The 12,904-nt window shown below is 39.8% G+C and overlaps 1 protein-coding gene across 19 annotated transcripts in view; it reads left to right on the plus strand.

Annotated features, from left to right (window-relative positions):
• The window catches only part of ADAD1 (adenosine deaminase domain containing 1), a 74,424-nt gene that overhangs the window by 23,934 nt on the left and 37,586 nt on the right, over nucleotides 1–12,904 (plus strand). For all 19 annotated transcript variants that reach the window (XM_054484962.2, XM_054484958.2, XM_054484963.2 and 16 more), the window contains one exon: nucleotides 5,366–5,434. In XM_054484962.2, the coding sequence (XP_054340937.1) occupies nucleotides 5,366–5,434 (69 nt within the window). The remainder of the gene's footprint in view (nucleotides 1–5,365; nucleotides 5,435–12,904) is intronic.

Genomic DNA, 12,904 nt, shown 5'->3' on the forward strand with positions numbered 1-12,904 from the left:
ATTGTGGTGAATAAGTTTTTTGATGTGCTGTGGATTTCATTTGCCAGTATTTCATTGCAGATTTTTACATTGAAGTTCATCAGGTATATTGGCCTGAAGTTTTCCTTTTTTGTTGTCTTTTCCTGGTTTTAGTATCAGGATGATGCTGGCTTCATAAAATGAGTTAGGGAGGAGTCCTTCCTTTTCAATTGTTTGGAATAGTTTCAGAAGGAATGGTAACAGCTCCTCTTTGTATTTCTGGTAGAATTCAGCTGTGAATCCATCTGGTCCTGGACTTTTTTTGGTTGGTAGGCTACTAATTGCTGCCTCAATTTCAGAGCTTGTTATTGGTCTATTCAGGGATTTGACTTCTTCCTCGTTTACTCTTGGGAGGTTGTATGAATCCAGGAATTTATCTATTTCTTCCAGATTTTCTAGTTTATTTGTGTAGAGGTGTTTGGAGCATTCTCTGATGATAGTTTGTATTTCTGTGGGGTCAGTGGTGATATCCCCTTTATCATTTTTTATTGTGTCTATTTGATTCTTCTCTCTTCTTATTAGTCTAGCTAGCAGTCTATTTTGTTAATTTGTTTCAAAAAAAAAACAGCATCTGGATTCGATTTTTTTTTGGAGGGTTTTTCATGGCTCTGTCTCCTTCAGTTCTGCTCTGATCTTAGTTATTTCTTGTCTTCTGCTAGCTTTTGGATTAGTTTACTCTTGCATCTGAAGCTCTTTTAATTGATGTTCGGGTATCAATATCAGATCTTTCTAGCTTTCTGATGTGGGCATTTAGTGCTATAAATTTCCCTCTTAACATTACTTTAGCTGTGTCCCAGAGATTCTGGTACATTGTCTCTTTGTTCTTATTGGTTTCAAAGAACTTCTTGATTTCTGCCTTAATTTCATTATTTACCCAGGAGTCATTCAGGAACAGTTGTTCAATTTCCAATAAATTGCGTGGTTTTGAGTGAGTTTCTTAATCCTGAGTTCTAATTTTATTGCACTGTAGTCTGAGAGACTGTTTGTTAGGATTTCAGTTCTTTTGCATTTGCTGAGGAGTGTTTTACTTCCAATTACAAGGTCCATTTTAGAATTAAGTGCCATGTGGCACTGAGAAGAATGTATATTCTGTTGACTTGGGGTGGAGAATTCTGTAGATGTCTGCCAGGTCCACTTGATCCAGAGCTGAGTTCAAATCCTGAATATGCTTGTTAATTATCTGTCTCATTGATCTAATACTGACAGTGTGGTGTTAAAGTCTCCCACTATTACTGTGTGGGACTTTAAGTCTCTTTGTAGGTTTCTAAGAACTTGTTTTATGAATCTGGGTGCTCCTGTATTGGGTGCATATATATTTAGAATAGTTAGCTCTTCTTGTTGAATTGTTCCCTTTACCATTAGGTAATGCCCTCCTTTCTCTTTTTTGATCTTTGTTGGTTTAAAGTCTGTTTTGTCAGAGACTAGGATTGCAACCTCTGCTTTTTTCGCTTTCCATTTACTTGGTAGATTTTCCTCCATCCCTTTATTTTGAGCCTGTGTGTGTCTTTGCACATAAGATGGATCTCCTGAATACATCACACCAATGGGTCTTGACTCCTTACCCAGTGTGCCAGTCTGTGTGCTTTAATTGGGGCATTTAGCCTATTGACATTTAAGGTTAGTGTTGTTATGTGTGAATTTGATCCTGTCATCATGATGCTATTTGGTTATTTTGCACACTAGTTGATGCACTAGTTTATTCATAGTGTCATTGGTCTTTATATTTTGGTGTGTTTTTGCAGTGGCTGTTTCTGGTTTTTCATTTCCGTATTTAGTGCTTCTTTCAGGAGTTCTTGCAGGCACATCTGGTGGTAATGAAATCCCTCAGCATTTGCTTCTCTGGAAAGGATTTTATTTCTTCTTCACTTATGAAGCTTAGTTTGGCTGGATGTGAAATTCTGGGTTGATAATTCTTTTCTTTAAGAATGTTGAATATTGGCCCCCAATCTCTTCTGGCTTGTAGAGTTTCTGCTGAGAGGTCCCCTGTTAGTCTGCTGAGTTTCCCTTTGTAGGTGACCTGGCCTTTCTCTCTGGCTGCCCTTAACAGTTTTTCCTTCATTTCAGCCTTGGAGAATCTGATGATTATGTGTCTTGGGGTTGATCTTCTTGTGGAGTATCTTAATGGTATTCTCTGTATACCCTGAATTTGCATGTTGTCCTGTCTTGCTAGGTTGAGGAGGTTCTCCTGGATAACATCCTGAAGTGTGTTTTCCAGCTTGTTTCCATTCTCTCTGTCTCCTTCTGGTACTCCAGTCAATCATAGGTTCGGTCTTTTTATGAAGTCCCATATTAGAGTCTTTGTTCGTTCATTTTCATTTTTTTGTCTATTCTTGTTTGCGTGTCTTATTTCAGTAAGGTGGTCTTCAAATTCTGATATCCTTTTTTCCGCCTAGTCGATTCAGCTGTTGATACTTGTATATGCTTCACAAAGTTCTTATGCTGTGTTTTTCAGCTCCATCAGGTAGTTTATGTTCCTCTCTACACTGGTTATTCTAGTTAGCAATTCCTCTATCCTTTTACCAAGGTTCTTAGCTTGCTTCTTTGCATTGGGTTAGAACATGCTCCTTTAGCTCAGCGAAGTTTTTTATTACCCATCTTCTGAATCCTACTTCTGTCAATTTGTCCATGTGATCCTCCGTTCAGTTATGTGCCCTTGATGGAGAGACATTGTGATCATTTGTAGAAAAGGCACTCTGGCCTTTTGGGTTTTCAGTATTTTTTCATTGATTCTTTATCATCTTCGTGAGGTTGTCTAGTTTCAGTCTTTGAGCCTGCTGACCCTTGGATAGGGTTTTTGTGGGGAGCTTTTTTGTTCTTGTTGATGCTATTGTTGCTTTCTGCTTGTTTGTTTTTCTTTCAATAGTCAGGTCCCTCTTCTGTAAGGCTGCTGCAGTCTGCTGGGGTTCACTTCAGGCGCTATTTATCTGATTCTCTCCCGTGCCTGGAGATGTCACTCAGGGAGGCTGGAGAACAGCAAAGATGGGTGCCTGCTCCTCCTTCTGGGGCCTCTGACTTTGAGGGGCACCAACCTGATGCCGGTAGGATCACTTCTGTGTAAGATGCCTGACAACCCCTGTTGGAATGTCTCACCCAGTTGGGTGGCACAGGAAGCAGGACCCGCTTAACAAAGCACTTTGTCCTTTGTTGGAGAGGGTGTGCTTCGCCGTAGAGAAACCCACTCCTCTGCGCTGCCCAGATTCCTCAGAACTACCAGGAAGAAAGGCTAAGTCTGCTGGTCCGCAGAGACTATGGCCACCCCTCCCACTTAGGGGCTCAGGCCCGGGGAGATCCAAATTCTGTCCCTGAGCCTCTAGCTGGAGTTATTGGAGATCCTCCAGGGAAGCCCCGCCCAATGAGGAAGGGTGGGTCAGGTTTAGGCCTGAAGAGGCCCTCTGGCCACAGACTGCCACAGCCGATGTGTTGGGCTGTGGGGATAAGTCTTGGGACTTGTCTTTTTTGTTTGTTTGTTTGTTTTTTGTTTTTTGTTTTGAGACAGAGTCTCTCTGTCACCCATACTGGAGGGCAATGGTGCAGTCTTAGCTCACTGCAACCTTTGTCTTCCAGGTTCAAGTGATTCTCGTGCCTCAGCCTCCTGAGTAGCTGGAATTACAGGTGCGCGCCACCATGCCCAGCTGATCTTTGTATTTTTAGTAAAGATAGGGTTTCACCATGTTGCCCAGGCTGTTCTCAAACTCCCGGCCTCAAGTGATCTGCCCAACTCAGCCTCCCAAAGTGCTGGGATTACAAGCGTGAGCCAACATGCCTGGCCTTGTACTTGGTGTTTTAAAATGCAAAACATCTTGTACAGTCTTTCTTTGTTTATTGAAATTATTTATGCCTAATAAACAGGATTTAATATCTTTAATTTTCATTCCATGGAATTAAATCTATCTGTCTCTGAGTTTTAAAGTTCTGCTTATCTAAAATCCAGAATATCAGCAACTCTATTACTGGGTTTATAACCAAAAGAAAATAAATTATTCTCTCAAAAAGACACATGCAATCTTATGTTCGTCTCTGCACTATTCACAACAGCAAAGACATTAAATCAACCCAGGTGCCCATCAGTGGTAGATTGGATAAAGAAAGTGTGATACATACACAACTGTGGACTACCATGCAGCCATTAAAAAAATAAAGTCATGTCCTTTGCAGCAACATGGATGGAGCTGGAGGCCATAATCCTAAGCAAATAAACGCAGGAATGTAAAACTAAATACCTCAAGTTCTCACTTGTTGTTAATATTAGGAGCTATGCATTAAGCATATATAGCCATAAATATTGGAACATTGACACTGTGGACTACTAAAGGGTGGAGGGAGGTGGGGGTAAAAGAAAAACTACCTTTGGATACTATGGTCACTATCAGGTGATGGAATCCATACTCTAAACCTCAGCATCATGCAGTATTCCCATTTAACAAACCTACACATGTACCTCCTGTATCTAAAAAGTTGAAAGTTTTTGAAAAAAAATTTATACTTTATAAATTGTTACTATATGGTATATGGGGGATATAGTGCTCTAAATAAATAAAACTGGAATTTCTTATCAGATAAAAAAATAAAAAGTCCAGAGTCTGTGTATCTAAACCATACTTAATATTTTTCTTTTACTGGTATGAGCTCTAAGGTGACATTGTCACTCTTTGTTCATGTCTGTCTTCCTCAAAATTAATTCCAGAGAAGCAGTTCTGTTTGCTTTCTTTGTCTTTATGAATGATTCTTAAGAGAAACTGACTACTTTAATTGGTACCTTAGCTTCTGCAGCCTCTTCCTTAAATTTTCCTGATTTTTTTTTTTTTTTTTTTGTCCCTCAGGTTTAGTGGTTTTTAAACTTTTTTCTGTACTCCCTAACTTTGGAGACCAAATTGAAAAGCAGTTGTAAAGAGTGAGACTAAAAGCATTGAAAACTGCGAATGTAGCATTCCCTTAGAAAAATGGCCTGGTAAAATAGTGTTATTTATAAAATGATATATTTTACTCATCAATTTTTAATAGAACATTAATTTAAAATGTTTTTCACAGTATTATAAATAGAAAGTTGTTTATATGTATCTAAAATAGGATTTCATTTTAGCAGCTTTTCAGGATGTTGCATCTATTATAAAGCAAGCAATATTGTACTGTAAGATTAGGAAACTCAGAAATTTGTTTGCATAAACAATTTCAAAATAGGAAAGACATTTATCGCGGCTGACCTAATGAGTATTTGGTGGCCCAGAGTTGGCAAAAATACAGAAAAAAATAATTTTTGGATTGCTGTTTTATTACAGAATAGAAGAGAAATACCAGCTCTTTGGAATGTTGAAGTTTCATGTTTCCTTATGTTTTGTTTTGTTTACAGGTCCTCCTCCTTTCCCTGCAGAACCTGTTGTTTTACCTGAACCAGCATATGTTTCAAAAGTACATTATGGTAGGAAAGTTTTTTGTAATGTTCTTCTTTTTTTTTTTTTTTTTTTTTTTTTTTTTTTTTATAGAAATTCTAAGTCTTTTTTTTTTTTTTTTTTTTTTTTTTTTATTATTATTATTATTATTATTATACTTTAGGCTCTATGGTACATGTGCGCAACGTGCAGGTAAGTTACATATGTATACATGTGCCATGCTGGTGCGCTGCACCCACCAACTCGTCATCTAGCATTAGGTATATCTCCCAATGCTATCCCTCCCCCCTCCCCCCACCCCACAACAGTCCCCGAAGTGTGATGTTCCCCTTCCTGTGTCCATGTGTTCTCATTGTTCAATTCTCACCTATGAGTGAGAATATGCGGTGTTTGGTTTTTTGTTCTTGCGATAGTTTACTGAGAATGATGATTTCCAGTTTCATCCATGTCCCTACAAAGGACGTGAACTCATCATTTTTTATGGCTGCATAGTATTCCATGGTGTATATGTGCCACATTTTCTTAATCCAGTCTATCATTGTTGGACATTTGGGTTGGTTCCAAGTCTTTGCTATTGTGAATAATGCGGCAATAAACATACGTGTGCATGTGTCTTTATAGCAGCATGATTTATAGTCCTTTGGGTATATACCCAGTAATGGGATGGCTGGGTCAAATGGAATTTCTAGTTCTAGATCCCTGAGGAATCGCCACACTGACTTCCACAAGGGTTGAACTAGTTTACAGTCCCACCAACAGTGTAAAAGTGTTCCTATTTCTCCACATCCTCTCCAGCACCTGTTGTTTCCTGACTTTTGAATGATTGCCATTCTAACTGGTGTGAGATGGTATCTCATTGTGGTTTTGATTTGCATTTCTCTGATGGCCAGTGATGGTGAGCATTTTTTCATGTGTTTTTTGGCTGCATAAATGTCTTCTTTTGAGAAGTGTCTGTTCATGTCCTTCGCCCACTTTTTGATGGGGTTGTTTGTTTTTTTCTTGTAAATTTGTTGGAGTTCATTGTAGATTCTGGATATTAGCCCTTTGTCAGATGAGTAGGTTGCGAAAATTTTCTCCCATTTTGTAGGTTGCCTGTTCACTCTGATGGTAGTTTCCTTTGCTGTGCAGAAGCTCTTTAGTTTAATTAGATCCCATTTGTCAATTTTGGCTTTTGTTGCCATTGCTTTTGGAGTTTTAGACATGAAGTCCTTGCCTATGCCTATGTCCTGAATGGTATTGCCTAGGTTTTCTTCTAGGGTTTTTATGGTTTTAGGTCTAACATTTAAGTCTTTAATCCATCTTGAATTAATTTTTGTATAAGGTGTAAGGAAGGGATCCAGTTTCAGCTTTCTACATATGGCTAGCCAGTTTTCCCAGCACCATTTATTAAATAGGGAATCCTTTCCCCATTTCTTGTTTTTGTCAGGTTTGTCAAAGATCAGATAGTTGTAGATATGTGGCGTTATTTCTGAGGGCTCTGTTCTGTTCCATTGATCTATATCTCTGTTTTGGTACCAGTACCATGCTGTTTTGGTTACTGTAGCCTTGTAGTATAGTTTGAAGTCAGGTAGCGTGATGCCTCCAGCTTTGTTCTTTTGGCTTAGGATTGACTTGGCGATGCGGGCTCTTTTTTGGTTCCATATGAACTTTAAAGTAGTTTTTTCCAATTCTGTGAAGAAAGTCATTGGTAACTTGATGGGGATGGCATTGAATCTGTAAATTACCTTGGGAAGGATGGCCATTTTCATGATATTGATTCTTCCTACCCATGAGCATGGAATGTTCTTCCATTTGTTTGTATCCTCTTTTATTTCCTTGAGCAGTGGTTTGTAGTTCTCCTTGAAGAGGTCCTTCACGTCCCTTGTAAGTTGGATTCCTAGGTATTTTATTCTCTTTGAAGCAATTGTGAATGGGAGTTCACTCATGATTTGGCTCTCTGTTTGTCTGTTATTGATGTATAAGAATGCTTGTGATTTTTGTACATTGATTTTGTATCCTGAGACTTTGCTGAAGTTGCTTATCAGCTCAAGGAGATTTTGGGCTGAGACAATGGGGTTTTCTAGATATACTATCATGTCATCTGCAAACAGGGACAATTTGACTTCCTCTTTTCCTAATTGAATACCCTTGATTTCCTTCTCTTGCCTAATTGCCCGGGCCAGAACTTCCAACACTATGTTGAATAGAAGTGGTGAGAGAGGGCATCCCTGTCTTGTGCCAGTTTTCAAAGGGAATGCTTCCAGTTTTTGCCCATTCAGTATGATATTGGCTGTGGGTTTGTCATAAATAGCTCTTATTATTTTGAGATACATCCCATCAATACCTAATTTATTGAGAGTTTTTAGCATGAAGGGTTGTTGAATTTTGTCAAAGGCCTTTTCTGCATCTATTGAGATAATCATGTGGTTTTTGACTTTGGTTCTGTTTATATGCTGGATTACATTTATTGATTTGCGTATATTGAACCAGCCTTGCATCCCAGGGATGAAGCCCACTTGATCATGGTGGATAAGCTTTTTGATGTGCTGCTGGATTCTGTTTGCCAGTATTTTATTGAGGATTTTTGCATCAATGTTCATCAAGGATATTGGTCTAAAATTCTCTTTTTTTGTTGTGTCTCTGCCAGGCTTTGGTATCAGGATGATGCTGGCCTCATAAAATGAGTTAGGGAGGATTCCCTCTTTTTCTATTGATTGGAATAGTTTCAGAAGGAATGGTACCAGCTCCTCCTTGTACCTCTGGTAGAATTCGGCTGTGAACCCATCTGGTCCTGGACTTTTTTTGGTTGGTAAGCTATTGATTATTGCCACAATTTCAGAGCCTGTTATTGGTCTATTCAGAGATTCAACTTCTTCCTGGTTTAGTCTTGGGAGGGTGTATGTGTTGAGGAATTTATCCATTTCTTCTAGATTTTCTAGTTTATTTGCGTAGAGGTGTTTGTAATATTCTCTGATGGTAGTTTGTATTTCTGTGGGATCAGTGGTGATATCCCCTTTATCATTTTTTATTGCATCTATTTGATTCTTCTCTCTTTTTTTCTTTATTAATCTTGCTAGTGGTCTATCAATTTTGTTGATCCTCTCAAAAAACCAGCTCCTGGATTCATTTATTTTTTGAAGGGTTTTTTGTGTCTCTATTTCCTTCAGTTCTGCTCTGATTTTAGTTATTTCTTGCCTTCTGCTAGCTTTTGAATGTGTTTGCTCTTGCTTTTCTAGTTCTTTTAATTGTGATGTTAGGGTGTCAATTTTGGATCTTTCCTGCTTTCTCTTGTGGGCATTTAGTGCTATAAATTTCCCTCTACACACTGCTTTGAATGCATCCCAGAGATTCTGGTATGTTGTGTCTTGGTTCTCGTTGGTTTCAAAGAACATCTTTATTTCTGCCTTCATTTCGTTATGTACCCAGTAGTCATTCAGGAGCAGGTTGTTCAGTTTCCACGTAGTTGAGCGGTTTTGAGTGAGATTCTTAATCCTGAGTTCTAGCTTGATTGCACTGTGATCTGAGAGATAGTTTGTTATAATTTCTGTTCTTTTACATTTATTGAGGAGAGCTTTACTTCCAAGTATATGGTCAATTTTGGAATAGGTGTGGTGTGGTGCTGAAAAAAATGTATATTCTGTTGATTTGGGGTGGAGAGTTCTGTAGATGTCTATTAGGTCTGCTTGGTGCAGAGCTGAGTTCAATTCCTGGGTATCCTTGTTGATTTTCTGTCTCGTTGATCTGTCTAATGTTGACAGTGGGGTGTTAAAGTCTCCCATTATTAATGTTTGGGAGTCTAAGTCTCTTTGTAGGTCACTCAGGACTTGCTTTATGAATCTGGGTGCTCCTGTATTGGGTGCATATATATTTAGGATAGTTAGCTCTTCTTGTTGAATTAATCCCTTTACCATTATGTAATGGCCTTCTTTGTCTCTTTTGATCTTTGTTGGTTTAAAGTCTGTTTTATCAGAGACTAGGATTGCAACCCCTGCCTTTTTTTGTTTTCCATTTGCTTGGTAGATCTTCCTCCATCCTTTTATTTTGAGCCTATGTGTGTCTCTGCACGTGAGATGGGTTTCCTGAATACAGCACACTGATGGGTCTTGAGTCTTTATCCAATTTGCCAGTCTGTGTCTTTTAATTGGAGCATTTAGTCCATTTACATTTAAAGTTAATATTGTTATGTGTGAATCTGATCCTGTCATTATGACGTTAGCTGGTTATTTTGCTCGTTAGTTGATGCAGTCCCTTCCTAGTCTCGATGGTCTTTACAATTCGGTATGATTTTGCAGTGGCTGGTACTGGTTGTGCCTTTCCATGTTTAGCGCTTCCTTCAGGAGCTCTTTTAGGGCAGGCCTGGTGGTGACAAAATCTCTTAGCATTTGCTTGTCTGTAAAGTATTTTATTTCTCCTTCACTTATGAAGCTTAGTTTGGCAGGATATGAAATTCTGGGTTGAAAATTCTTTTCTTTAAGAATGTTGAATATTGGTCCCCACTCTCTTCTGGCTTGTAGGGTTTCTGCCGAGAGATCCGCTGTTAGTCTGATGGGCTTCCCTTTGATGGTAACCCGACCTTTCTCTCTGGCTGCCCTTAACATTTTTTCCTTCATTTCAACTTTGGTGAATCTGACAATTATGTGTCTTGGAGTTGCTCTTCTCGAGGAGTATCTCTGTGGCGTTCTCTGTATTTCCTGAATCTGAATGTTGGCCTGTCTTGCTAGATTGGGGAAGTTCTCCTGGATAATATCCTGCAGAGTGTTTTCCAACTTGTTTCCATTCTCCCCCTCACTTTCAGGTACACCAATCAGACGTAGATTTGGTCTTTTCACATAGTCCCACATTTCTTGGAGGCTTTGCTCGTTTCTTTTTATTCTTTTTTCTTTAAACTTCCCTTCTCGCTTCATTTCATTCATTTCATCTTCCAGGGCTGATACCCTTTCTTCCATTTGATCGCATCGGCTCCTGAGGCTTCTGCATTCTTCACGTAGTTCTCGAGCCTTGGTTTTCAGCTCCATCAGCTCCTTTAAGCACTTCTCTGTATTGGTTATTCTAGTTATACATTCTTCTAAATTTTTTTCAAAGTTTTCAACTTCTTTGCCTTTGATTTGAATATCCTCCCGTAGCTCGGAGTAATTTGATCGTCTGAAGCCTTCTTCTCTCAGCTCATCAAAGTCATTCTCCGTCCAGCTTTGTTCCGTTGCTGGTGAGGAACTGCGTTCCTTTGGAGGAGGAGAGGTGCTCTGCATTTTAGAGTTTCCAGTTTTTCTGCTCTGTTTTTTCCCCATCTTTGTGGTTTTATCTACTTTTGGTCTTTGATGATGGTGATGTACAGATGGGTTTTTGGTGTGGATGTCCTTTCTGCTAGTTTTCCTTCTAACAGACAGGACCCTCAGCTGCAGGTCTGTTGGAGTACCTGGCGGGCCGTGTGAGGTGTCAGTCTGCCCCTGCTGGGGGGTGCCTCCCAGTTAGGCTGCTCGGGGGTCAGGGGTCAGGGACCCACTTGAGGAGGCAGTCAGCCCGTTCTCAGATCTCCAGCTGCGTGCTGGGAGAACCACTGCTCTCCTCAAAGCTGTCAGACAGGGACATTTAAGTCTGCAGAGGTTACTGCTGTCTTTTTGTTTGTCTGTGCCCTGCCCCCAGAGGTGGAGCCTACAGAGGCAGGCAGGCCTCCTTGAGCTGTGGTGGGCTCCACCCAGTTCAAGCTTCCAGGCTGCTTTGTTTACCTAAGCGAGCCTGGGCAATGGCGGGCGCCCCTCCCCCAGCCTCGCTGCCGACTTGCTGTTTGGTCTCTGACTGCTGTGCTAGCAATCAGCGAGACTCCGTGGGCGTAGGACCCTCTGAGCCAGGTGCGGGCTATACTCTCCTGGGGCACCGGTTCCTAAGCCCGTCGGAAAAACATAGTATTCGGGTGGGAGTGGCCCGACTTTCCAGGTGCCGTCTGTCACCCCTGGAAAGGGAACTCCCTGACCCCTTGCGCTTCCCGAGTGAGGCAATGCCTCGCCCCTGCTTCCGCTGGCGCACGGTGCGCTCACCCACTGACCTGCGCCCACTGTCTGGCACTCCCTAGTGAGATGAACACGGTACCTCAGATGGAAATGCAGAAATCACCCGTCTTCTGCGTCGCTCGCGCTGGGAGCTGTAGACCGGAGCTGTTCCTATTCGGCCATCTTGGCTCCTCCTGTAATGTTCTTCTTTAGAAGAGTAGCCCAATTAAAAATAGTAACAACATAATTAAAATAAGCATAGGTATGAAAATGTACATTAACACTTTATCATCCAAACCTTTCACACTTCTACAAAAAGGAGAATTTTTTTCTATACTATGCTAAAAATGAAAGAAATAAGGAATGGAGAAGACAGATTGAAGAAAAGATTTTTTTTTTCCTATAAGGAGATGTTTTATCAATTTCATACATCTTTTTTAGAATTCTTTGCTTTGGTGGGCTTGTCATGAACGAAAACCAATGGCTTTCTGGTACTTGGAGGTCATTGACACATTCATTTCAAATAATTTGTTTATTTTGTTTTAATGACCATTATTTGTCACTCAAGCCCGAGAAAGCTGCAACTTCAATTGAAGTTACTAGTTGTGTGACCTAGGACCGGTTACTTCTCTGTGTACCTTTTTTACTCATCTGTGAGATAGTCATTATGGTAATTATCTTATAGGGTTATCATGAGGATTAAATGAATTCATAAATGTAAAATTCTTACATCAGTGCCTAGCACACCATAGATGCTCACTAAATAGTAACTAATATTATTTTATTATAACAATCACATTTCACATTGTATGGTAGTTATTATATACTTTGCCTTTTAGATTATGAATCTCCTGAAAGCTAGACAATTATTCTTAATTTTTACTTTTACTACCAAGTGGGCACACTTCAGACTTTAAAGTTTAGAGTATTTGTAGGAGGAAAAAGAAAAGGAACCTTTATTTTCCATTTTCCAGGCCTGCAGGTTAGGATTTGAAAAGTTCTATGCCTATTCAGCATCCATTGTCTTTCTAAGACAGGAAAAAGGCCTTGCACATTTGTGTGCTTGCGTGAAGTAAAAGGACCAGGGAAAATAGGCCCATTCAAAAGACAAAATCCACCAATAGTTAGATATAGTGTGTGGCCTAACAGTTGTAAGAATTGATGAAGAGAGGGCAATGAGGGATCAGTCCTACAGCAGTGATCTCTTAATATGGGAAGAGGTTCTTGTCTTTCCTTTCAGCTTCTGTGGACATTTTTACCAAATAAGAGGATAGAATCCTAAGTCAAGGATGGCAAATAATATAGATTGCTATTACTTCAGGAAAACAGGTGATAATCTGTGAGAAAGAATATGTAGTTTTTAAAAATACCAGGTTTGGCAGGCTCAGGTCAGGAGACATATATCTGTCATAAAAGGGAAAGCAAATTCTTTAAATTTATGGGTAAAAACAAGTTTTGGGTGTTATAACTTTTGAAGAAGAAAGATTTGAGACCCACAAACTGTTGGGCCAGTTACAGAGGTAGTCACTATTTCCC

The sequence above is a fragment of the Pongo pygmaeus genome, chromosome 3 (genome assembly GCF_028885625.2).
Source record: "Pongo pygmaeus isolate AG05252 chromosome 3, NHGRI_mPonPyg2-v2.0_pri, whole genome shotgun sequence".
Classification (NCBI taxonomy): Eukaryota; Metazoa; Chordata; class Mammalia; order Primates; family Hominidae; genus Pongo; species Pongo pygmaeus.